Raw genomic sequence first — 26,490 nt, 5'->3', positions numbered from 1 at the left:
ATCTACTTGCACGTTGACGTGCTTTCGAACTGCTAGGTTGGCAGGAGCAGGAACTGAGCAACGGGAGCTCACCCCATCGCGGGGATTCGAACCACTGACCTTCTGATCAGCAAGTCCTAGGCTCTGTGGTTTAACGATAGCGCCACCCGCATCCCGATGCTGCAAAGTTAGAGAGCTGCCCAGTGGGTGGGTGAAGGCAACTGGGGCCATTTGGCCCAGGCCCACAAGCCCCTCCCACCTACCCCGATTCCTGTGCATACCATTGGCCACCAATGGTAAGTTATTCTTATTCTTTATTGAATTTATATACCGCCCTATAACCGGATGTCTCAAGGCGATTCACAGAAAAGATCAACAACCCCCCCCCCCACAAAATATATAATCAAAATAAAAACAATAACCCAATAACGCCCCCCCCCAAAGAGAGAGCCACATTTTAAAAGGGCGTAGGATGAATGCCTTTTAAGATTTTCAGGCAAGGTGGCGCTGAGCAGTAATATTTTGTGGCAGTTGCCACAGGAAAAGGCTGATCAGTGGCATGAGGCCAGTTCTGAAGGCAGGAATCATTCCTTTGCCAGCAGACCACAAGTGGAAGACCTGTGAGACCGAGGCCCAATAAAGAGGAAGGTGCTCTGGCACAAAGAAGTCGGGATTTTGAAGAGATACAATGGGGCAGGAAGTAGAGGAGCTGGGCAGGCTCGTATAGGGAGATGATCCTTCAGGTTTTTGGGTTCCAAGCTGCTTGCGGGCTTCAATGCCAGCTGAATTCAGTAAACACCGGTTGAATGGAACTGAATTAGTAAGCAGGCCAGCAGCAGAATCTTTACAACTCTCTTCCCTGCTTTGGAGACGTCACCTCCTATTGTGTGTTTGCTTTGCTTTGCTGGGTCATGGATCTTGCTGTGCCAAGTCCTTAATTAAAGGGATGAACAATTGTCAACTTTCCTGTCAGGCGACACCTTTTCTGACCAACGCTTATGCCGTGTGTGGTATGCTAATAGGCAGGAACTGCAGTTTACGGCAGCAGGGAATTGCCCCATGGTAGTACTGTGGGGACACGGGTGGCGCCGTAGATTAAACCACAGAGCCTAGGACTTGCCGATCAGAAGGTCGGCGGTTCGAATCCCCGCAACGGGGTGAGCTCCCGTTGCTCGGTCCCTGCTCCTGCCAACCTAGCAGTTCGAAAGCACGTCAAAGTGCAAGTAGATAAATAGGTGCCGCTTCGGCGGGAAGGTAAACGGTGTTTCCGTGCGCTGCTCTGGTTCGCCAGAAGTGGCTTAGTCATGCTGGCCACATGACCCAGAAGCTGTACACCGGCGCCCTTGGCCAATAAAGCGAGATGAGCGCCGCACCCCCAGAGTCGGCCACGACTAGACCTATTGCTCAGGGGTCCCGTTACCTTTACCTAGTACTGTGGTTCCTTTATTCAAGGCTGCATCAGAGGTTCAAGCCTTTGGCCCTGTGTCATTTCTCTCTTTCCTTGTTCACCAGGGTGTACCTACCACTCCTGGACTTTGCACCTGCACTTAAAAAAAAATGGCAAATGGCAAGTTGGAGAAATGAGTGCCTCTGAGCATGCACAAAGTGCAAAACCACCCTCTGTGCTAAGCGAACGTTGCATCAGAGCAGATCTTAAGCCCAGGTGCCCCTTATTTTCGAAATTAAATCCCGACAACCTTAACTCCTGTCTCTCGGGACGCCACCGCCGCCCTGTTGCCCCAGATTCTTCCAGCAGGGTTTCTTCGCTTCCCTTTTTCGCTCCGCCCCTTTGCACTTCCGTTCCTTGACAGGTTTAGTCGCGCGTCTTCCCCGCCTCCCAACCTTTTTCTTCTAGCCGATTGGCTGGGCTCCCGCCACTCACCAACGAGAAAGCCTATCGGAATGGGAAACGCTGATTGGGGGGCGGGAGGCGGATGGGAAACGTCGGTTGAAGACAAGAGCCTTGTTTGTTTCCTCCCCCCCTCCTCTTCCCCCTCCCGCTATGGCCGACCGCGCAGCGCGGATTGGCTGAGAGGCGAAGAGCGGGGCGGGGCGAGGAAGCGGCGGGGCGGGGCGCGAGCCAGCCGGCGCTGTAACCGCCGCACAAACCGGCTTTGCGCTTTTCAAACGCCAACTGTGTGGCGAGCGAGCGCGAGCGCGGGGCCGGGCACGAGCGCGCTGGGGGGGCCGCTGGCACCGAGCGGCAAGAAAAGAGCCGCGTCAGGGGAGGCTGGTCTGTCCCTTGAGGTGCTGCTGTCCCGCGTTGGAAACAGGGACGAAGCGGGCGGGTGTGTGTTTGAGGGGGGAGGAAATAAAAAGGAGCGTGAGGCGGCGGCGGGCGAGACAGGCAGAGAAGGCGAGCCGTCTGGGCTCGGGAAACGAAGCCCTGAGGAAGGAAAAAGGGTGAGTGTGCCCTGAGAATATTTATTCTTATTCTTATTAATAGTGTTATAGGCCGGGGAGGGTTCTCACCTCACGGAAAAGAGGGGGGCGGCGTTGCTGCTGAGGGAAAAGCACGGCCGACAATGAGGAAGGAAAGCGCCCCCTGGCGGCCTCGGCAGCAGCGCCCCCTCCCCAAAGTCCGCCCCCCCATCCCCATCGCCTGCCTGTGGGGATGGCGGCTCTGCTGAGGCTGGCGCTTCTTGTGGGTCACGCCGGCGGCGACGGTGGGGCGCCTGGATGAGCTTCCCTCTCGCCGCCGCCGCCGCCACCCGGTCGCTTCTGCTTCTCTCGCTCGCCTCATGACATCCTTTCCCCAGCTTTCTCTTGAGTGAGTGTGTGTGCATGTATGTGTGTGTGAGTGTATGTGTATATATGTTTGTGCATATATTTGTTTATTGGTGTTTTTGTTCGTGTGTGTTTATATAAATGTGTGTGTGTGCAGTGGTGCCAACTTAAATAAAATATTTATTTAATCAGTCAATCACAAGAAGTAGCACACGCACGCTATTCTAATGGCAGTGCCCATCAACCTTGGTGGCTCCCAGCCCCCCTTAAATATTTTATTCTAGGCGACCTTGGCCCCTAGGAGTTGGTCCTCTGTGTGTGCGCGCGCGTGCATGTATTTGTTCATTGGGGGTTTTGTGTGTGTGTTTTTTTATATAAATGTGTGCTTTTGCATATATTTATATGTGCATAGGGGTGTTGTTTGGTTTGTGTTTATAGAAATGTGTGTTTGTGCTGTGGTGCCAACTTGAATAAAATATTGGGGGGGGCAGGCAAGCCCTGCCCCACATAATCACAAGAAGTGGCACACACGCTATTCAAACGGCAATGCCCATCAACCTTGGTGGCTCCTGGCCCCGCTCAGATATTTTATTGTAGGAGACCCAAGAGACCTTGGCCCTAGGAGTTGGTACTATATGTGCGTGTGTGTTTATATGTGTTTGTTTGTGTGTATAGAGAGAGATCACACACATTACCGGCAAACTGCAGCTCAAGATTGCGAGAGAGGCTCAAGGACGTCTCACTCTTAGATACACCTGTAGTGCTTTTCGGGCACCTTAATAAAAAAGGAAAAGGTGACTAGTGGTTTAAAAGCCAAGCCTTGAACGTTTGAAAACACAGATTGTGCAAATGGATTCCCTTAATAATAATAATGGCAATTTGGCTGTCACAATCATAAGTTTGTGTTAGACATTTGGGAGTGGGAATTTTTGGAGTAGTGTGTGGTGTGTCCAGGGAAAAAAGGGTTGATAAAGTTGTGGGTTATGTGCGCGCAGCCATTTCAGCTCATACAGCTAGTATTTTGTTTGATGATGGGTCTCTAAGGTGGTGGCTAGCATCCTTGCCTGACCCCTTGCAGGTCTATATCTTCAGGTTGCCATTTTTCAGATCTTTTTTCATACTTCCCATCTCACCCCTTACGCGGATGCCTTTTGATTTTTTATATTTTTGGAGCGTCTAGTTGTTTAAAGTACACGGTCAGTTCTGTGAACTACTTCTTCACAAAGTCCATTTTCACTTATGGAATTCTATTTTCAGATGTGGAGTGGACATAATACTAGCTTAGGTCAAATTCATGTAGTTTGGGAGATGACTAGGTAACTGTGGAAGAAATGTGCACATATGGTGTAGGAGCAGCAGCTGACTGAGTGTGCAGATTTGTTGAACTGGAGACCTTCTGCAATGTGCAACTTCTGATATCTCCTAAAATTTATACAAGGTGTACTTATAGGGACAACCCCCCATCCTGTAAACAATGCGTAATAAAAAGAATATTGCTCAAAATACTTAAGATTAAACCCTAAAAACAATAAAGAAACCTTATATGAAAAGAAACCTTATATGAAAAAGAAAATCTTTTAACAATTGCAGCACCTAATCAGAGTAATCACTGATGTTCATACCCTTGCAGGGGGTCCACTTCAGCTATTAGCGCCTCCTGACTCTTTAGCTCTTTGCTGTCACTGCCTGTTCACCTGTCCTCTCTGAACATGCAAGCAGTGACTAGAGCAAGGTGACGGAGCAGCATCTTTCACTTGCTTGGTCATCTCCCATTTAGTAGTTGTATAGATTGAGTGCAGAGGGAAAGGGTAAGTAATTGGAGCGTGAGGAGAAAGTTGGCCCACTGAAATCATCTTGCCCAAGGGCAGGGGTCAGCAAACTTTTTCAGCTGGCGGGCCGGTCCACTGTCCCTCAGACCTTGTGGGAGGCTGGACTATATTTTGGGGGGAAAATATGAACAAATTCCTATGGCCCACAAATAACCCAGAGATGCATTTTAAATAAAAGCTCACATTCTACTCATGTAAAAACACGCTGATTCCTGGACCGTCCGCGGGCCGGATTTAGAAGGCAATTGGGCGGATCCAGCCTCTGGGCCTTAGTTTGCCTACCCATGCCCAAGGGTGTCTCAGAACCTGGAGCTGGCACAGGTGTGGGTGCCTGATTGCAAAGAGCATTGCCATTGTGATGCTTTTTTGAACTGGTTATTTCTAGTTACTTACGGTAATTTTAAAAATAGATTTGTAATGTCCTCTTAATTTAGCTTTTGTCCCCAAACCATTTAAGTACCCTGCAATACAACACTGCACAATAGTAATATAATAATAATTAATAGCAAGTTTACTCTGGAGTAAATTCCGAGTTTAATGATTTTAGGATTGCAGCATCCAAGGTTCTAATCTCCCTTAATGGTGGAATATGAAGCAGAGCCATAGTTGATTAATATGAAGGGCTTTCTAAAGTTTGTGGGTTCCAGTCTGTGAAAATTTAAATGATTCCAATTAGCAAGGATTGGAAATACCTGTATCACACATTATGACCTTCTATAAAGGAAATTGCTTGATTTCTGTGGCATGGTTCCGGTTGTAGTGTTTGAAAGTTTGTGAATTGTTTCAGATTGTGACCAGTTGCTATTTATGGGATTTTCTGCACAGAAGTCTTTGTGTATTAAATTTGTGCTCAAATAAGTAACAGAATTCAAGGGAAGGACTTTTGTGTTTGGTGTTGAAAGTTCTAGTACAGTGGGTTCCATTATATCATTGAAGTGTTATAAAAATGCATCTCCAGTTCCCATGCATGCTATGAGTTAGGGTGTTTCAGTGGACATAATGTTAGACATGAGACTTGTAGCCTGACATGAGACTTGTATGCTTTCTGGAAGTCCTGAGTTCAGCAGGGCTTCCAAGTAACTGTGTGTATAGTATGACAACCATGAATTCCAAATTCCTCTTCAGCAAATGACTTGATGGCATACACAGTACATTTGTCTTTTAAAAAATCACTTGCTCTTAAGCTATGTGTGAAAAATATTTTAATTGCAGTTGAATCTTTTAAACCAGCTGTTTGATTACATTGTGTTCTCAGTATGGTTCATATTTTTTAAAATAGGCTTGCATCCCATGCCTAACTTTTTTGTTCCTCTGAAACTGCTTTAGCTAAAAACTTCATTACTAATTGTAATGGGTTGCATCTTGAATGACTGCAGTTCACTTAAAAGCACATATACCTAAGAATTTCAGGCAGGTCAGTGAAATGAGATTGATATGAATCTATCGAGCTATGAGTCAAAACATAGCTTTTTTTCTAATAAAGTAAAGACGTCAGTGCAAGACTTCTGCTTTTCTCCGGAACATATTTTGTGGTAAATATGTGGTAATGGTGACGTTGTATCCAAGTTACTGATAACTTCTTTGAAAAAGAAAAAAGTAGTCTTATACAGAGTTTGACCAACATTTGCTTCAACTTCTGTATGACGGATGCTTCTAAAGCTATTTGAAGCTGTTACTTAGATAGTGTATGAATATGAGACTACAGTTAGTTCAGGGTCTGAATGTGATACACACCTGAAAAGTTAATTTAAAAGATGGGGCACTTAAACTAAAATTGCAGTGATCTGCTCTAAATAGTTGAGAGATTATTTTGGAACTCTTTCCAATCTGCTAGGAATTGCCATCCTAAATAATGCTCCAGTTTACAGATACCAGGAACCACACTGTTCTCTCTTAACTGTAGATCATTTATGAATGCATGAAATAGCACCCCTGGTTATTGCCTATAATCTCCTAAATAGATAGTGATCAATTGTAAGATCTTGTCTTATCCCATGACTCACACATTATTGACAAGAAAAGGAAGGCCTTTCAGACCTGGCAAAGAGATAGAAACTGTGCCACTAAGAAAAAGAAACCTATGCCAATGCTAAGGCTGAGGTTCAAAGAAGAACCAGAGAAGTAAAGAACACCTGTTGGATAAAAAAATAAAGCTCAAGAGATCCAGCACTTAGCCAACACTCATGATGCACAGAGTTTCTTTAAAGCCACAAAGACCATCTATGGGCCAATAAATCATGGCATATGCCCCCATGCTCAACAGACGGTACCATACTTTTAAAAGATAAAGAAACTATGGGATTGCACTGGAAAGAACATTACTAGCATCTCCTTAACTGCAAGTCCCCTGTAGCTGCTGAGATCCTCTCACAAATTCTGCAAAAACAAATTAGCGATGAGCTTGCAGTATCTCCAAATCTGGGAGAGTTGTGTACAGCTGTCAACCAAATGAAAAACAACGAAGCCAGCGGACCTGATGGGATATCTGCCGAAATAATCAAAGTGGGTGGATTTGAACTTACATAACAATTTCACAAGCTCTCATTGAAAAAATATGGGAGAGAGAGGAAATCCTAACAGACTTTAGGGATGCCAAAATTATCAACCTTTTAAAAAATGGTGATTGAGCGGATTGCGGAAACTATAGAGGCATCTCTTTATTAGCTACGGCCTGCGAGTGCTCCAATTGGAGAACAACCTTAACCAAAGTTGTCATGGACTTTGAAGATGCTTGAACTCAGGACAAAAGGGAGAAATGTACTAAGAGGAAGGCACGTTTGGCAAACCCTCATATGATCAACTCCCGCCCGGAAACCTATGTCCCCACAGTGGAAGGACGTGCGGATCCAGAATTGGCCTCCACAGTCACGGACTCACTGTTAAAACCATGTTATGGAAGACAATCTTACTCGGTTACGAGTGATTGCCGAAGAAGATCCTATGACTAGTACAATTCCTTAGAAGTGTTTTAATGAGGAGCTTCTTGAAAAAAAATCACCCAGTTAGTAGTCTACCTGGTGTTGTAAAAGCCATGATGGCTCTTCCTTGGCAAGGAAGACAATTCTAGTCTTAATAAGGTTTTCCACTGATTTACCTAAGACAACTAACTTAAGGCTAACCAATCTCTAATTAAGTGTAATATTTAATTAGGAGAAAAAGAATAAAGCAATCTTAATGGGGTTTCAATTCAAGCAAATTAATAGATTTATTTGGAAATATTTTTATTGGAAATGGGAGGCACTGAAGTGAATGCACTGAAAATGGTTAACATTGATTTTAACGTGAATCATAGAAACAGCTATGCATTAGATATCGATATATTTCTGACGTGTATTCTTCTGCAAAATTAATTACAACTTTTCAGTTGCCCAGTTACTATTGTAACCCATTTATCATATTATTCATTTTAGGAAACAATATAGCATTAAAATTATACTTATGTTTCCCCTTCATTTTGTTCTATATTGCTGTGCCTTCGCCACATCCTGGATCATCTGCTTTGTTTTTAAGCCGTTGGTGTTGGATACATCATGTAGTGTGTTTTAGTGGAAATTAATAATTTTAGCACTTGAATGTCATACTGCTTACATGTTGCATGATAGGATCTAAAAATATTTGAATTCTGCGTAATAAATATGTAACGAGAGAGAGAGAGAGAGAGAGAGAGAGAGAGAGGGTAAGATCAAACCTAGCACAATTCTTTCACTTGCTTTACTTTCCCCTCTTAGTTCCTGTGTACCCCAAATCTGAGACACACTCTGGAGCAGAGCTGGGGGGGGGGAGCGTGGAATAGGTAAGAGAGGAAAGAAGTTCCATTGCCCAGTTTTCTGTCGTACAAGCAGGTGGACATCATTGCATGTTTCCCAAAAGGTAGCCAACTAAATCAGAGTAGACCCATTGAAACCAGTGGAATTCAATTAGTAATGTCCTTTGATTTCAGTCGGTCTACTCTGAGCATGACAAAATTGGATACAACCATAAAGGTTTATTTTTGGACATCAAAACTGCTAAAAGTTTTTTTTAACAAGCCAAGAGAATGAGAACTGGTAGTTTACTTGGACTGTGTGACACTTGTATTTAAATAAATGTTGTTTTGACAGGTGGAAATCAGTAACGAGTGTTGGAGAAACCTCATGCATTAACTATGTCCAGGAGGAAGTCGGAGAGCAAAAGTCCTCCAGGCTTGTTGTCTACATCTCTTCAGACACAAATAAAAATGGATAATTTTTACAGTTTCTATGAAGTTGAATCCAAAGAGTTGGGAAGGTAAGAAACTATTATGCTTTTTGGATTTTACTTTGTGTCCAAGACTGATCTGCGATAATACAAATACAAACTTTAATAATTTGATTCATTAACCTAAGTTTTTCCGTATAAGGTATAGAGCAACTTTTGAAGTCTAGTTTTCTCTCCTATCTTGCCCTAATCCAGAGCAAACCACTGCCGTGCTGGCTTGCAACCAGAACATTCACTTTCCAATACCTCCTGTACCTGAAATTGAAGTGTCAGTGACCCATTCTTTTGTAAAGCTCTACATCTGTTTTGCTAATAGCCTGCATGCAGGGGCCTGGTGGAAGAGCAGTTCATGGAATGCTTCAGTATGAAGCAAGGGAAGTGAATGTTAAAGCCAGTATCAGGATTACACCTAAGAAACTTGTCTCCTGATATGGAGCCACATGGCCACGAATTTTTCTCTGGTGGACAGTGATGACCATAAATATGTTTCTGCGGACCACTTGTCTCTGGTTGCATAACGTGAGAGACTCATAAGATATCCATGAATTACAGAGAATTTGAAGGTGGGAAAAAACCACTTCATTCTGTGTGGGAAAAGTCAGAACCTTTCAGGTTCTTCGTCATGTGTAAAAAATGGGGAGGGATCAGCCCCTCATTTTGTGTTTGGTGTTGCCAACTTTTGGAAGCAGCAGGAGAGATGATAACAACATCCAAGTGTCCCCAAAGCCATCATGAAGTAAGAAATTAGCCACTCCTGATTTCTAGGTCTTCTTTGTTTATTAAAGGGTGGCTGTTGGGGAAGGGAGTAGGGCAATTGATAACTATCAGTATTGGTGGGCTACTGTCCTAGACTTTAAAACTACTAGTACTACTTGATTTTTCTTTCTGTAAGGATGCCCAAATCAGTTTAAAACTGGAACTAAAAAAAAAAGTAACACAAGTGCAATTATGCTCCCACATTACAGGATTTTCTGTCCTTCATTATTGCCAGGCAAAGTGAGAAAGAAAGAGGTTGGAGAAAATGAAATTAGTATTGCAAGAATACAGTGTTAGAAATTAGCTAGGCGCCAGGCACATTTTGCAACTGATGCGGGCCCAGTCACGACCACGTGGAGAACTCTGGATGCCAGATTGGCAACTGGGGAAAGCAAAATGTTACTTAGAGAAGGAACGGAAATATTTTCTTTGAAGCTTGAATTTGTTTTATTCTGGATTGTTTGATTTGACGTTTTAATGTGTAGTAAACTGCTTTGAGTTTTGTTCTTTAAAATATAAAGTGCTATTGAAATGAAATGAAATCATCATCCCATTGAAAGAAATGGCGCCTAGACATTCCATTGTGGCAACCACAACCTAGGTTAAAGGTGTGATTTGGCGATTAACTTTTATATCTGAATATCTAACACTGCAAATAATTCTACAGATCCTTCTACACAAAAATACTGAGTGCATAAGATTCTCTTTGCTTATTGGGAGAGTAATTCTCTTTGTGAGAAATAACTTGACAGCTTTGAAGTAAATGTCATCTAAAATAGATGGCAGCCATTGCAGAGGCTCTAGAATTGTGTGTGCTAAAGTTCTTAAAACTCTTAATTCACCTTCCTATTTCAAGACATACTCCAAATGTATTCTTTTTGCCTTTGCTAACTAGTTAATGCAGATTAGTAACTTGTTTGAGCTTTATACTTGTGAGCTAACAACAACTCCTTTGCCTAATTTGTGAATCTATGACATTATTGAAACACAGTGTGTTCTTTCCCTGTAGCATTTTTAATATGAAAGGTAGATGGAGCAAAATTAGTCCAATCCAGTGTTTAGTGAGGCAGACTTTAATTTCAAGAAGTAAAATTTTGAAAATTGAAGTACTTGAGCTTAATTAAGAGTTTGTGTGGAGAAAATCTAAGTAGTTGTGGCAGTTAATCTAACACAGAGTGGCTAAGTTGATGTCACTGAATGCTCATGAATGTTCCAGTTGTTCATGGAACAAAGTTATCAATATGTTTGCAGTTCAACTTTTGTGAAGACACAGAAGGTTGTTGATCTGGCTGACTTTGAAACATCATTCAGGCACTAGATATGGGGTAGTTTTCTGAAGCAAGATGAAAACTGGCAATAGGTTTTAGGCGATAGGAAATTTTAATGAGCCTGGTCAAGCAGAGTGGCAATAAGGAAGAGGATATATGGATAGGATGAATTTCACAGTTTTAATTGAGTCACTAATTCATTATCCTTGAATATAAGCTCATGGCTTTGTTCTCTTCATTGGAATATTTTCTGTTCTTGAATTTTTATTGGTGTATTATTGGGTTGGATTTGAAGCTTTGTGACTAGAACTATTTGCCTGCATCTCTTGAAAGTTCTTCTCTATTCACACAAGGTTCCATTGTCTGATCTTTGATTATGCTATCTGTGCCATAGCCAATACTGCTGAGAAGGGTGAGAAGGCTTTTAGGGGTGGAGAGTTGGGAGTAGGGGGCAGTTCTACTTTAGCAGCTTTTGGATCCAATTCATTGTATGTCCTATGCTCACATTTGGAACATATATTGTATAATTGCTTAGTGTTAATGATTTGACTTTGTTATTGAGCAAATAGTGGCTTCAATCAAGGAATGTAAGGCAGCAATTTCCCCTCTGACCTGTATTTGTTGCAATCAACACTTTTTCTGTTCCACTGCAGTTCGGTCCTACCAAATACATTATTTGTTTCACTGTCCACTTTTTAACGTAAGTTAATGCAGCTTACATAGCTATTTAGAAGAAGAAGAGTTTGGATTTGATATCCCGCCTTTCACTCCCTTTAAGGAGTCTCAAAGCGGCTAACATTCTCCTTTCCCTTCCTCCCCCACAACAAACACTCTGTGAGGTGAGTGGGGCTGAGAGACTTCAGAGAAGTGTGACTGGCCCAAGGTCACCCAGCAGCTGCATGTGGAGGAGCGGAGACGCGAACCCCATTCCCCAGATTACAAGAGTACCGCTCTTAACCACTACATCACACTGGCTCTCAGTGTATATTCATTTCAATGCAAAGGAAACATCAGAAGAATGAAAAAAAAACCTCGTAATTAATTACATATCATTTGCGGACTTCAAGAAACAACAACAATTTCAATGAATGCTAATCATATTTGCTTGACTGATTTCCATTCCTGACTACAGATGAATATACGAACTGCAACTGTCCAACTTCTCTCATGTCTGTGGCCTCCATCCACTCACTTTTTTGCCATTGTGCATGTGCCTCAGAAACGTTTCTGGTAAAACTGAAAATAAAATAAAAAAATTCCAGAAATCCCTCATCACTGTTAGTGAGCCAAACTAAAATTTGTTAATCTTCCTCCATAGTCCTTCCATTTCTTGATTTTCCTCTACTGCAGTTTCATGTGTAAGATGTCCACACATCATGTATGTATGCTCTCAGCTGTGGCACTCAGATGTATCCATCTTCCATATGCATGTAGCTGGAAGCTCAAATTGATTGGTTTTAAAACAAGTTTGTGTTTCTGTTATGTATAGTCTTTATCATGCCTAAAGAGTAGAGAAATAAGATATAGATGAGGGCAAGGCTTTGGTGGATGGGCATTAGATTAAAGGGTGACAGGCCACAAAGAGAGGATACACAAGGCAGAAAAGTGATTAGCTCATACCTTTTGAACAGTTATGAAAAGAGTTGAAAGCTTTGAGTCTCCAGATACCAAGTCTTTTGGTCAAATGTGTGGCAGTTCTCTAAAAAGCACCTGAAGAAAGATAAACATTTTGTTGTTCTCATGAAACTGAGGTAATTCCTCCTTTTGTAGAATGCTAGTCAGCTTCCTCATAGTAAGTTTGCATCATGCTGGGTGAGGCAATAATAATTGCTTGATGTATATTCAGGCTTTATTGTGTTACAGAATTTGGCTGACTCACTTTCAGCAATGCAGTTTCATTTGTAGGAAAGTTGTCAAAACACCTTGAAATTACAGGTGAAATTTCTAATACTATATGTTTCTTGCGGGTCAGTTTTTAATGTTTGCATTTCATTGGAGAATTCAAATACTAATTTAGGAATGAGGCACCCTGTTGTCTTGTTGTATTTCATTATTAATTACTAGATAAATTATTTCCTTAACTGCTTTATACTGGAGGTCCTATGGGAGTTGCTCAATTTCTTTTTTTAAAGGAAGCAAAACAGCTTTCTGCCAGGTTCTAAGAGTTGCACATCATTTTAAGTGTGGGCAGATGCGTGTTAACTAATCTCTAAAGATCTTAGATGAGCCTTGAAAGAAGTTATGATTCACTCCTTCGTCCCCCCACCATGATAGTAACATATTTTAGACTATTAAATATTTTGTTTCTAGTAGCTGCAGAATTTCCAAATGAAAACGCACACTTAAAGCTGCCTACCTCTGAGTCTTTTTAAAAAAATAGCTGCTTGATATTCATCCCCATATTTACAGTTAGTGAAAGCTTGTAGTGTTCTTAGTCACTGGCCTCCAAATCTGGACATTTTCCTGAAGTTGCTTACAAGCCCTTGATTTAAAAAGTTGTTAATAAGAAGGGGCTCAGAACAGGGACATTTTCGAAGTATATTTTTATGTGATGTCATAAAAAATGATTGAAACAAAATTAAATTTAAAAATTCATTCCAGTATCACCTTAGAGACCAATAACTAACTTAGTTGGTCTCTAAAGTGATACTGGAAGTATTTTATTTATTTATTTATTTATTTTGTTTAGACTACGGCAGACCAACATGGCTATCTACCTGTAAATAAAAAAAATGGTGTTCACGTGCCTGGAATAATGGTTGAAGAGAAGTTCTGAAAATTTTACTTTAGAATAAAAAGCATTTTAGGCAAATCCAGTACAGTGGTACCTCAGGTTACATACGCTTCAGGTTACATACGCTTCAGGTTACATACTCCGCTAACCCAGAAATAGTGCTTCCGGTTAAGAACTTTGCTTCAGGATGAGAACAGAAATCGTGCTCCGACGGCACGGCAGCAGCAGGAGGCCCCATTAGCTAAAGTGGTGCTTCAGGTTAAGAACAGTTTCCGGTTAAGTACGGACCTCCGGAACGAATTAAGTACTTAACCACTGTACACATGTTTTACTTCTGTAACTTCAAGCACTTTAAAGACCTGATTCTGTTCTTCGTTTTATATTAAACTTTTCACTTATTGTATTTCTGGGCACTCGTGTAAACATCAACACTAAAATCATAATCCTGGTTTTCAGGCATTCCTAACTTGGCCAAGGGAACACATTTTTCTTTACTTCCTAAAAGGTCAGCTTCATTTTTAAGCAGTATGTGGTTTTCTTCTAAAAACACAATCTTACCAACATACATTTTTGGTTCTAAAGTTAAACAGTTGGTAAGAGATGAGATTTGCATGACTTGTTTCTTGCTAGCAATTGAGAATGGGCTTTTGTGTGGAGGCTTTAGGCTGTACTTTGTTTTACCATGAACACATTGTTTTAATTTGACTAGCTGTTTAATTTCCCTGTGCCTCAGTTTATCTGTCCAGTTATTCCTGATGTTAAATGTTCTCATTCACACACAACTCTTTCAAAACCTTTACACTGGCTACGAGTGTCCAGCAGCAGACATTTTAGATCTTCTCCACCTTCAAAATGTGAGCTGTCTTTTTTCTCTGCACTTCCTGTTCTTCTGTATTGGAAGGAAAGGAAAAAAAAGAACACCTTTTTAAAAAGTGATGCAATCTACCTTATACCAAGTCACAAGTCACAATCCACCCTTTGAAAGCCAGGAATGTAGTAACTTCTCTCAGATTCAAAGTACTTGATTTGGCCCAAACTCATCTCAGCAGCATAGCCAGTGTGTTGTTGCAGTACTGTGGCACCTTAAGGGTAAAGCTTTACACTTTGTTAAAAGGAGACATTATCCCCGCAAATTGAAAATCTGAGCATATGTTTAAGCAAAATGTGTTTTAAAACATCCTTTTAAAAACCTGAAACCAGTTTCTGAAGGAGTTATTGCCAACCCCCCCCCCCAAACAACCTCTTAAACTCTTCTAAGAAGAAGCATTTCAGAGATCTTTAAAAAACAGAACCATGTTCTTACCTGCACTGTGTATTAAATACACTTGCCAGCACTGTGGTGGAGTGAAGCTTTTTAAAATGCATTTGCAACACTTTAAATGGCCTTTTATCCTAGGATCTTAAATACAGAAGTATCTTTTATGTGCAGGTAACTTACAACTTATGCACATTTAACTTGGGCGCATTCAGCTTTATATTCTTTGCAAAAAAAAATACTAAAAATTTAAGTGAAGGTGGAAAGGGGAAGGTATCAGGGGGAAAATGTGTCTTGACTATGCACAATTTTGGTTTATGTGCTAACCTTGAAATATAACCCCTGCATAAGATGAGAGTCACCTGTACCTGGTAAATTGCATTTGCAGAGTATTTTCAATCTTTAAAATGGCAGTTGTAAGCATCTTAATACATTTTTTGTGCAAGTTTTGTCTTAAGTTCTTAACTAAGAATATTTGATTAAAAAACCCTGTAATGTAGTAATCTCCTAATTGGTATTGGGTATCCAAGTATATTTATCTTGGAGGTTGAAGGCTGCAAACTTGCATATAGTAAGGCTGCTTAAATTCCATTTACATCAGGCAACCTGACTTCATACAGATTTGTGGCCTTAAAACGAGTTAGCCCTTCCTCACACTCAAAATAGTGAAACCCAAATTTTGCATATAGACTGATATATACAAGAGGAACTTTTCTTACATAATAATGGTCTGCTGCTGGGATTCAAGTTTGCAAAGGTTTGGAGTGAAGCAGGATAAAGGAAATGCAGTGTTGCATGAGAAATCAGGGTACAGATAATTGTAACTATGGTAGAGGTAAGGTCAGGAGATGCTCCAGCCACTGAAGCCTTATCTCTGGGTTGCAGAAAACTTTGCCCAGAGCTCTATTTTTGCTTTTCAAGTCTTCGGTACGTCTAGATAATGATAAGACTGCAAAAACCATAACTGCAAAAAATACACACATTCTTGTTTGCAGTAAGCTAAAGCTGTGATGCTGACATTACTTTTAAAATATCTCCATATTCTTGTGTCTCTTCGGCAGCTCTGATACTTCACAAATACTTTTGTCCTTTTACAGAGGAAAATTTGCTGTGGTGAGAAAATGTATTGCAAAATCTACAGGCCAGGAATATGCAGCAAAGTTTCTGAAGAAGAGAAGAAGAGGCCAAGACTGCAAAGCAGAGATCCTACATGAAATTGCTGTTCTAGAATTAACAAAGCTGAGTCCCCGTGTGGTAAATCTCCATGAAGTCTATGAAACAACAAATGAAATCATTCTGGTATTGGAATAGTAAGTATGCTTTGTGCCAGTATGTTTGATTATAGATCTATTGATTTTGTCATTGTTTGCATAAGTTCACCAAACATAACCGTGAGGTAACATTAGAGAATACGTACAGTGTACTTTCTGTTGTGTTTGGCTCTTCTAGGTTTTGGATCTTAATCCTTTGTTAAAATGAACCTTCTATCAGTGGCACTATTGTCATTGACCTTCTATATTATGTTTTCTGTTGTAGGCATGGCAGATCTCTGGGTTCTTTCCAACTGAGGCATACTCAGAGTGGACTCATTGTAATTGGTGCACATATTAGTCACAACTATGAAGAAAATGCAGTATTAAAAATAAAAACAATATAAGAAACCACAAAAGGGGCAGGGGAGTAAAAATATTCATGTTTATTGTAACATTGGATTTGTATTGTTAAAATATTCTTTTAAAAACTGGTGTGTGTGTGTGTGTGTGTGTGTGTGTGTTTTATAACTGATTTAGACCCACTGAAATCAGTTTAGCTGTCCTCATTTCCACTTTGTTGGATACAACCAACTGTCTTTTTAAGCTTTCAGGGGAAACTTAAATAAAATGGAACTTAAACTGCAGTGCATGCATGGTTCTTCCGTAGGTTGATTCTTAGCACTGTACCTTGTAGAATGGATAAGGATAGGTAGCTGCCTGTTCCCTAGGTGATTCTTGAGTTCCCCATTTCTGTCAGATGGTTTTTATTGATATATTTACATTTGAATTGTATATCACACAACCAATTAAGAAATATCCCAAGAATTTTTTTTCTGAGCTATTTTCTCATTCTCCCATGTACTTCAACTGCTATAAGAAGATAGTGCAAGACTGTTTAACAGTGATCAGACTTGTTTTGTGTGATTAAATACATTATTCCAATGATCAAAACTCCCTTTGTTCTAGGAACATTTTGCGACAGCGAATTTCATTAGCTGAAGCAGTTTCTGAATTCTGGGCACAGTATTACACTTAAGATTTCAGATTGAAACTGCAGAGTGGAAGGAGAGGAGGACCTTTTTCTGCCTCCCGACCTCCTTAAGAATATTAGGGGGTGGGCAAGGGAAGGACTAGACCATGTGAAAATGAACATAATATTTTTGCTGCAGTTCATTCATTTTCAGCTTTGTATTGTTATAAAAAAGTGTGCCTAGACATTCCGTTGTTGCGCCCATAACCTTGGTTTAAGGTGCCATTTAGCTCCTAGCTTTCACATCTCAGTTTCTAACACAGCATTCTTCTACACAAACAAATAATTCAGTTTTCTCCTCCCCCTCCCTGCAGTTGTCCTAAATCACACACACCAGTATCTGTTTGCAAGGGATATTGATGCACCATCCATTTCTTTATACCTGAGATGACTATAGACAACTATTTATACCAGTAGTGATATAAATTATTTGGGATAGTCATTACTTGTTTTGCTTACCAAAGCTGCTGCTCCTATCTCCACTTGCTAGTACCTACATCCACAACTGTATTCCACATGCTGTCTCGGGCCTATAAAGAGCCCTGCATTATTATTTATAGTTAGGGCTCAGAATAACAAGATACGACATGGGTATTGTAGTACACTTTTTGGTATAAACAAGCTCTTTCTTAATTAAATGTTCATGTAGGATTGATTGCATTATCAGGCTGGATACAATGTATCTGTGGTTATTTTTTTGGCACTGCCCTTCCTTTATGAGACATTAATGTATCATGTAGTCTATTAAACAGTCTTTATATAAACTTACTGATTAGTTAATTCAATTTTTATTTCTTCATTGTTCAATCAAGCTTTTTATATTAATAATCTTAATGTGCAGATTTCAGCAGAATACATTTGAGCTTTAGATTAATTTAAAATAATGGAATGTTATGAAATATCAGCTTCAACAAGTTTAAAAATGAAAGTCAGTTGCAAGTTGCTGTCCTCAGTGATCCAAAGAACCAGGGTTTTTTTTATTATCACGGTAACTGTCATCTTTGCACTTCTTATTAATGTCAGCTTGACCAGTTCTCTGACAATGTTGCATTCTTGTTATTCAACTGTTCAGCGTTGGCACTTCTCAACATTCCCTCTTAAGTGTAATTTCCATTTTTGCAGCACTTAATAAGTACAGCATTAACTCTGTGTCAGATTTGTTTGAGATAAATCTGTTGTAACTATAGTTTCATGGTAGCTAAAACTTTTAGTGTCTTGTCCTTGTGTGCTGTTGCTATTTTTTAAACCAAACATTAATTTTAATAAATCATAACCTTTGTTAAATATAATAGATGCTTTTGTGTAAATGCTGGGATTATATCTAATTTGCCAGTGAGGCTATAGAAGATTTATTGTGAGAGAGCCTTCAACTGAAAAAGGACACCATCTGAAAGAGATGACAGCTTAGATATCAAGAGTGCTAGATAGTGTCAGTGGACATTTGTTGAGTTGCTTTCTGCCACAGAGGAAGGCAACATTCCTGAATCACTGTTGCTAGATAGGCCAGTGGATGCTGAATATGTATGCATGCTCATAAGGACCAACAGCAACTTCACAATATGCAGCTTAACTTCTTTGAGTTACATAGAAACCTTGCTGTCCTAGTAGACCACTGTAAAACTTGTAGCTGTAGTCATCTGAAATGTCATTATCCTAGATTACTATGTACAGGGCAGCTTGATGAAGCTTTGAGGCATCCTTCCAAAGTCCATTGGGATAAGGAGTAGTTTATGCCTGTATACAATGAGTGATGGTGGTGAAGAGACAGCCTTCAGCTGTTGGAGTTGTATCCATGCAAAAGCAGCCTCATCATTGCTGTTCTTTGACCATGACGAGAGCTGTGTAAATGGAGGTGAACTGTTGTCTATCCTCTTATATGGATTGGTCAAGTAACAGTCACAGAAGAAACCAAAATTATGCTTTGTGCTCAAGCTTGCTTGAAGTATAATTTGATACCAAATTTACAAGAGGAGGTTGCTAGTGTGGGTGAGCAGGCATGTGTGGAAAGGCATCCTCTCTAATGTTTGAGTGCATGTGATTACTTGCTCCAGCGCAGGGAGCTACAGTTGGATGAAGAAATTACAAAAGCAAACAGTGTGTGTGTGTTCACACAAGGGGATCGTGGGTTGCAGTGGAAGACATGCCAGAGCAGCGGCTGTGTTTCGGGCATACATTTTGTTTTCATCTTGCTTTTGTTTTCATCTTTCTTCCAAAGGTCTCTCTCTCTCTCTCTCTCTCTCTCTCTCTCTCTCTCTCTCTCTCTCTCTGTGTGTGTGTGTGTGTGTGTGTGTGAGAGAGAGAGAGAGAGAGAGAGAGAGAGAGAGAGAGAGAGAGAAATATAACTTAATATGATTGCTTCAGGGAAGGTATGTAACTGGAGTGCCAAAATCAAAATGCATTCCAGAAAAAAAAGCAACAGCTACATTTTTAGCATTTCTTGAAAGGTTGTGGTGAATGAGTATTATATAGTAGTTGAAAACTACTTTTTTTAAGAAACTTAGGTAAAAAGTAGTCCAGGACAAAGTGTTTTGAGTCCCTCTTAAGGGGCTGTTCCTAGAAAGTTCACAGAAAATAAAGCTGTCTTAATGTTGAGCAACATAGACTGTTTTCAGGATTGTTGATTGTTTTTCTAGTTGGTTTAAAAGACTTCTTGGATACTTTAGAAAAAAATATCCATTTCCTTTGCTGTCAGTAACATGCTGTGCTGAGATTTAAGTTTCCACTAAAACCTTTTTCTTTGTTTTCTGGTATCTGCTGGTGTTCTGGAAATAGATGCCATTTCACTGACCTCACAAATATGAAGCTTGCAAATGATTTTGCCTTCTACATCACATCCTCATGGCTTCTTTTTGACTATCCCTACAAAAGTTCATGTTGGAGCAACAGAAAATCCCAAGCTTGAGCATTTTACTTTACCCTCCATCTCTACAATTGTCATTTCAGTCCAATTAAATATGAACCTGTACCAAACTCTTTGAAACAATAAGGCAGTAGAACTGGAGTTTACTTTCTGACTGATACTGACCTTTGTGATGAGGTCATTTAGAGAGTAAGATGCTTAAAACTGAGTGTGTTTGTTTATATTTTTTTTAGTGCTGCTGGAGGAGAAATCTTTAATTTATGTGTCCCTGACCTAGAAGAAGCAATAGATGAAACAGATATTGTTAGACTTATACGACAAATACTTGAAGGCATTTGTCATCTGCATCAGAACAACATTGTCCATCTTGATTTAAAGGTAACTATAATGTATTTCTTTCTGCACTTTTGTTGATGTTCTAGGATATAAATTCATAAATATATTGATCTGTATCTTGATAACTCCTTAACATTTCAAATTGGCCTTTTAGGCTTTTATAAAAATGCTTTGATTTTTTGGTAAGACACTACTGGCCTCCTAAATTGGTGATATGCCAATTTCAGTAGGATTAGAGTAGTTTAAAACTATGAATTAATCTTAAATTTATATCCTTAATATGTGGTGAGTTATGCATGCACTGAACATTTTTTGTTTCTTTGTTGTAGCCCCAGAATATTTTATTGAGTAGTGTATGTCCCCTTGGCGATATAAAAATTGTTGATTTTGGCATGTCTCGGAAGATTGGCAATTGCATTGAACTACGGGAAATTGTTGGGACTCCCGAGTATCAAGGTATGTCACTGTGCACACATGCTCTTTGAATGCTTCTATGTATTTTCACATATGGTAGAACTACTCAACATTAGAGAGGTACCTGCAATTTTGATATTTTATCACCTGCTGAAAATGTTTTTAGAGAATTAATTTGATTCATGATTTTACAATGTTTTAATGATTTTCTTGAATGCCAGCCTTTACATTTTTTTATGAGGTAGTGGTTTATGAATAATCTTACAAATAAAATAAAAATAAAATAAAACGGGCATTGGGTAATCAGCCCCTGACACAGGACTAGTAAAAATAATGGAGTCATTTCTGTTCTACATATAAGCCGTAGAGGAAATTTCCTCTTCAGTTTTCTCCCAATCACTGATTAGGAAACATGAATTGTCTCAAGTTGAAAAGTATAACTTTAAAGAAATAAATATATACTGGTCTCCAGAATGTAAATGGGTTACTTTGAGATTAGTGTATGTACCTTGTACCAACTTCAACAAAAGGATGGCTTGATTGTGCCGGTTCACTCCTGCATTGCTCTGCATCTAGAACTAAATACACTTGCAAGGACTGTGTGGACTATTCCGTAGATGTTGAAGAGGATGCTCTTTTTTCAATCATACAAACCTATAATTTTAAAATGATGCCCAAATTCAGAATAAGATAATTGTCATGAGTATACTAGAACACAATTGCTGTACTTCATGGTATTCTTCCTTTCCCCTCTGTCCAGCACCAGAAGTCTTAAATTATGAACCTATTACTCCAGCAACAGATATATGGTAAGATCACTTCTTTTGAAGTTAAAACAACTGTAAAGACTATCTAGTTCTTATATATTAGCTACTATATCGTTTCAGTTTAAATTTCTGGAAACTGCTTTTCACATAATGTCTTTGTTGGCCCTTCATTTGTTATTTGTGACTATAGGGAACAAGTTATAGTCATGGTGACCTAAAGCAGGGATTTCCATATGTTGCTCATGAGCCCCAATGCCGGGGCCTCTCTCCTTGCCCTCTGCCTCTGTACAAACTTTGAAATATGCCTCCCATCCATCTGGTTGAATCCCCATCCCTTCTTAATGCAAGCCACATAAGAGGTGGCAGCAGTCTATAGTGGATATGCTTGTGATGAACAGAAAGGTGAGAAGTGTGTGAAAAAGAAGCAGCATGTGGTGGTGGAGCAAGGACATTTGGCTTCTTTTTGAGACGATGGCCAAAGGATAGGGGCATTCCTGTCCAGCAGCCAGCACCTAGGAGCGGGGCCACCTGGCTCCCTCCCCCACCCCTGATGCCCCTATAGGAAGGGGATGGAAATCTCTTCTGGAATTCTTTACCCAAAAGCCCTATGGAAGGGGATAGAGCACCCAAAAAACAGTGAGGTACAGGCTTTCCCTTTCTCTCTCCCCCCCCCAAGTATTTAATATTCTGTGTGAAGGAATAAGCACCAGATGAGGGCACATTTCTGATTCTACTGTATAGGCTCAATCCTCTTGGTAGATTTAACTTATCCTATAATCAGCTGCGTTTATACCACACCCTTTCATTCTGATGGTGGTTTGAGGATATGCCTTGTAAAATCCATGAAGATCTGTGACTTAGATCTATGGATTTCTTTGTCCCAGGTTAGTGCTGGTAAGTGCTTGATTGACGTTTACAGTGTAAGGCGTGGATCCTTATGATTTTTGCAAGTTATCCCCTCATGGTTCTAGTTACAGGTAGGCAGCCGTGTTGGTCTGCCACAGTCGAAACAAAATTAAAAAATTCCTTCCAGTAGTACCTTAGAGACCAACTAAGTTTGTTATTGGTATGAGCTTTTGTGTGCATGCACACTTCTTCAGATAGTACTCATGGTGGTACTGAAAAGTCCTGGATCTGCAATTTTTACAATTAAGGCTATGGAGACAGATGTGACTTGCAGTTTGATGGTGGCCTGGGGAAAATCTTGTATAAAAATCATGCAAAAATAAGAGGATGTGTTTTTAATTACACTTAATGTTCTTTTTCTATGCCCTGTGGTGGCCATTTTGTCACTTGTTGCCACAGCACTTTTTCAGAATTCTACAACTAACAGCCCAAAAAGTAAATTGGCTGTTAGTTGAGGTGAATATGAAAAGGAGCAGGTGATTAATAGCAAACCTGGGATCAGACAAGGTTTCCTGTTACACCTTTATTTTCAGAATGTATAAGGCTTCAGTGGAAAGGGTCTTATAACCTTTTATTGCTTATATATTGTTTACCTTAGATGACCAAGCACCATATTTATGATTTGATGGACTACCAGCCTTGGCTTCATAAGCTAAGGAAGTAATTAGATTTTGTTTGTTTCTTTTTTAAACATATCCTGTGGTGGTGTTCGTCTTTGCTTTCACTGCTTTCCAGCATGTGCCAGAAATAGAATCTCTTTGCCAATGTTTGCTGTTTTTATTTCAGTTTCTGATTATCTCATTACCACTGTTACAGTTACGCAAACTTCTGAATTCTTAACCCTGTGCCCACTGGCTTCATTTTTTGTTAAACTGAAAATCTGTTGATCCATTAAATGTGCAGCCTGATCTAGAGTTTTGGATGTTCATATTGGAGCTCTAAGCATATATAAGTGCCCAGTTCATTTGTATGGCAAGCCCTAAACACTGTGCTGAAAGGTAAAGTCTTCTCACTGAGAGAGTATCATCCATTTGATATCTATCATAGTGCAAGAAGTGCAATGAAATGTTTATGAGCTTGTCTCCATTTGGGTCTCCTGAGAATTGGATTGTGGCATTAGCACAATGTATGCCTGCCAGGATTTGTAGAGTCCTTGTGGAGAGAATCTTTCTGCTTATATTTTGATAACAAGCAGGTTGCTTGCCAGTGTCCTGTTGTTAAATATTTTGATTGATATGTTGGTTACAAGTATAGTTGTAAAAATAGGCAAATACTTTGCCTTCTGCCCTTCTGTGTTGAAAATGGAACAGTTCAGTGTGTGAGAAGTACACTTGTTCTGTGTCATGAAACCAAGCTGATTATATGAATGCCTCTAGTTTACCTGTAATGACTTTCTACAAATTTTGATTTATAGATAGAGATAGATAACTGAAAACTTAAAAAGAAAAATCTGGCTTGGTATGTGTAATTACAAATATTTTAATATTAAATATATAACTTCTCTAATTTCAGGAGTTTGGGTGTCATCTCTTATATGCTGCTTACACACGAATCTCCTTTTGTGGGAGCCGACAAACAAGAAACGTACCTCAATATTTCTCAAGTAAATGTGGATTATTCAGAAGAAACATTTGCTTCAATTTCACCATTGGCCAGAGACTTCATTCAAATGCTACTTGTTAAAAATCCTGAGTAAGTAGATGATTTGGAGCAGGGCAAAGGAAGAAAACTTAAGCGGAATCTCTGTCTTGCTGTAACATAAATATAGTGGCAAGGGGCTTAGTCATACGAAAAGGCTATTTTTTGCATGTCTGTGTATCACAAGCTTAATTTCAAATTAAAAATCATTTTATTTACTCTTGAGTTCTCTTCCTCTTTTGTAAGAACTGCATTGTATAACCTGACACACTGCAGTGGCGCAGAAATTCTTATGGGTCTAGAATTGGGGTGAACCTTTGTGTATTTTCCATCAGAAATACTTCCCTATGTGCTTGGCTTTATAATGCCAAAGAGCAACTAGCAGTATTTGACTCTGGGTAGCATCCAGCTAAATTCTACTTGGAGCAGGCGCATTAAAATTAATGGACCTAAATTAGTCATGTCCATTAATTCCAATGGGTCTGTTGTGAGCATGACTAACATTATGTACAACCCTCTGTGTTTGTTAATACTTTCTATATAACCCTCTGAGATGGTGGACCAGGGCTTTCTCTAGTGCAGGATGCGGAAAAGGATCTGTTCCTTGTGGGGCACTTTCAGAGGTGGTCAAAGCTTTCCACCTCTCCATCATGACCCAACTTTGAAGGAAAGAATCAGGAGTGCACCATAAGTGTTCTCCCACTTCTTTCATTTCTTCCTATGCAGGCCAGCTTTAATTCCATTTATGCCAATCAAGTGATTTCTGACTGCAAAATCTAATTTTTGCAGCATCTGGGGGCTCCCAAATGGAACCAATCCCAGTGTGGTTTGCATTTGGCACTAAATTTTAAAAGTGACAAATGCGAACATCTCTTTCTAGGGAACAATCAGGATGTCAGGTGTGGAGCAGGTAGACATGGCTTGTGGGCCAAATAACCCTGCTGAGCATAATTGGGCCCACAGGCCGGTGGTTCCCCACTCCTGCTTTTAAGGTACGGAATTGAACAGCTGTAGCCATTTCAGCAAGCTGCAAAGCCTTTCACGAAAATGGATTGTGCTTCTACAATTTCTCCAAGCAGTGAAGAGTTGTGTTAGTTGGCTGACTCCCTATTATGTTGCAGCCATAATCCTTGTTAGTTTCTATGTTTATGTGCACAGAATAGTATCAGTGGTATAAGAAAGGGAAGGCAGATTGAGGAAGGAAACCTTTTCATTTTGCCTTTTCCGTCCATTCTTGCCTGCACCGTACAGCCACCTTCCCACTGCTTGAAATACATATTGATGGCAAATAGAGGAAGAGCAAGCTATAGACACTTAAACCAAAAATATTTTGTCTTTCCTTGTGATGAGAATTGGTGGGGTCAGTGAGAGGAGTTACAAGAGGGCAAGTTATGAAGTGTATGCTGTGTGGGGAAGATGAGCTTGCCTATCTCTTCCTCCCTGTGGATCTCTGCCAAATCTAGTTGATTAGGGATTTAGTTTTGTTTGAAGGCAGTAAGGCTATTCCAACATCAGGTAGTATTTAACCCTTCTTTCACTGGCTAAACTGTTGCTTTCAAATGACCTCCATGTCTTAAATGTGTATCTTTTGATTTTTATTTTGAAGAGAGCGACCAACAGCAGAGGCCTGTCTGTCTCACTCCTGGCTTCAGCAAAGAGATTTCTTCTTGTTGTACAGCCCTGAAGAAAGCCCCAGTTCTTCTCCAACACATGATCATATGAATAAGTGCACAGAAGAAAGAAATACTAATAAGTGCATGTGTAATGGAATGTGCAGCGAGCGAGAGGATAAAGAGAATATTCCAGAAGACAGCAGTACAGTCTCCAAACGATTTCGCTTTGATGATTCTCTCCAGTACCCCCAAGAATTCACAACAGACTTTGTATGCTAACAGATGCACTCCTGAATGCTATTTTGAACTGAATTTAGGATTCTGATCTACTCCTGTGGCACATGCTTTCAGATTATGGCTTGTCCACTATTGCATTTTGGTTATCCAAGAAATGCACTTTCAGTTGATGTTGTGTTGGCCCTTCTTTGTGCTACCATTGCTGGCAATGGGTTTGACTCCTGGGAAACTGGAGTCCTGGCACCTGAAGTGGATTGTCTTTGGAGGCAGACAAGCAACTGAGTATTTTTTTTTTGCATTTTTACATTTGAAGTCCAAATAATGGATTTTGGTGTGTCGATAAATAAAATAGGCAAACTGGGAAGAGGATTTTTTTAATGTTAGCCAACAGTTAGCCTTGTTAAACACACCATAACCATGTTCTAAGCCAAAGAGTGATGTAAAAATACATATGCAGTTGCATTGTTAATAAAGCTACGTGAAGTTGACAAAGCAGAGAAATGGGCCCTTTTGTTCAAGTCCAGCAGAGCAGCCTCATGCTGTCATCTTTTTGTTGAACAGATTCAAATCAGTGACTTATTAGTATATAGCTGTACTACAATGAATCCTTTGAGCCTGTGTTTCCCACTTGGAATGTTGACTGGAGTTCAAG

General features: G+C 40.1%; 1 protein-coding gene and 1 long non-coding RNA gene across 3 annotated transcripts; one reads left to right on the top strand and one right to left on the bottom strand.

The window, feature by feature from the left end:
* Positions 1-447: 447 nt before the first annotated feature.
* LOC309363431 lies at positions 448-1,851 on the bottom strand. Of its 2 annotated transcripts, none has more exons than XR_014165339.1 (2): positions 1,400-1,851; positions 448-912 (listed from the first exon to the last, which is right to left on the bottom strand). It is a non-coding gene; the product is annotated as an uncharacterized lncRNA (long non-coding RNA). The 2 variants fall into 2 exon arrangements; XR_014165340.1 differs by having other exon boundaries at positions 1,406-1,851.
* A 266-nt stretch (positions 1,852-2,117) lies between these two features.
* On the top strand, positions 2,118-26,330 carry STK17B (serine/threonine kinase 17b). The gene is made up of 8 exons (XM_081898092.1): positions 2,118-2,382; positions 8,636-8,801; positions 15,882-16,094; positions 20,161-20,305; positions 20,593-20,719; positions 21,438-21,486; positions 23,863-24,042; positions 25,595-26,330. Exons 2-8 carry the CDS (start codon positions 8,680-8,682, stop codon positions 25,878-25,880), a joined length of 1,122 nt encoding a protein of 373 aa, XP_081754218.1. The 5' UTR covers positions 2,118-2,382; positions 8,636-8,679; the 3' UTR covers positions 25,881-26,330.
* The last annotated feature ends 160 nt before the right edge of the window (positions 26,331-26,490 follow it).

Source organism: Podarcis melisellensis (assembly GCF_964234715.1).
Source record: "Podarcis melisellensis genome assembly, chromosome: 1".
Taxonomy (NCBI): Eukaryota; Metazoa; Chordata; class Lepidosauria; order Squamata; family Lacertidae; genus Podarcis; species Podarcis melisellensis.
This window is presented reverse-complemented; position numbering and strand designations above follow the sequence as displayed.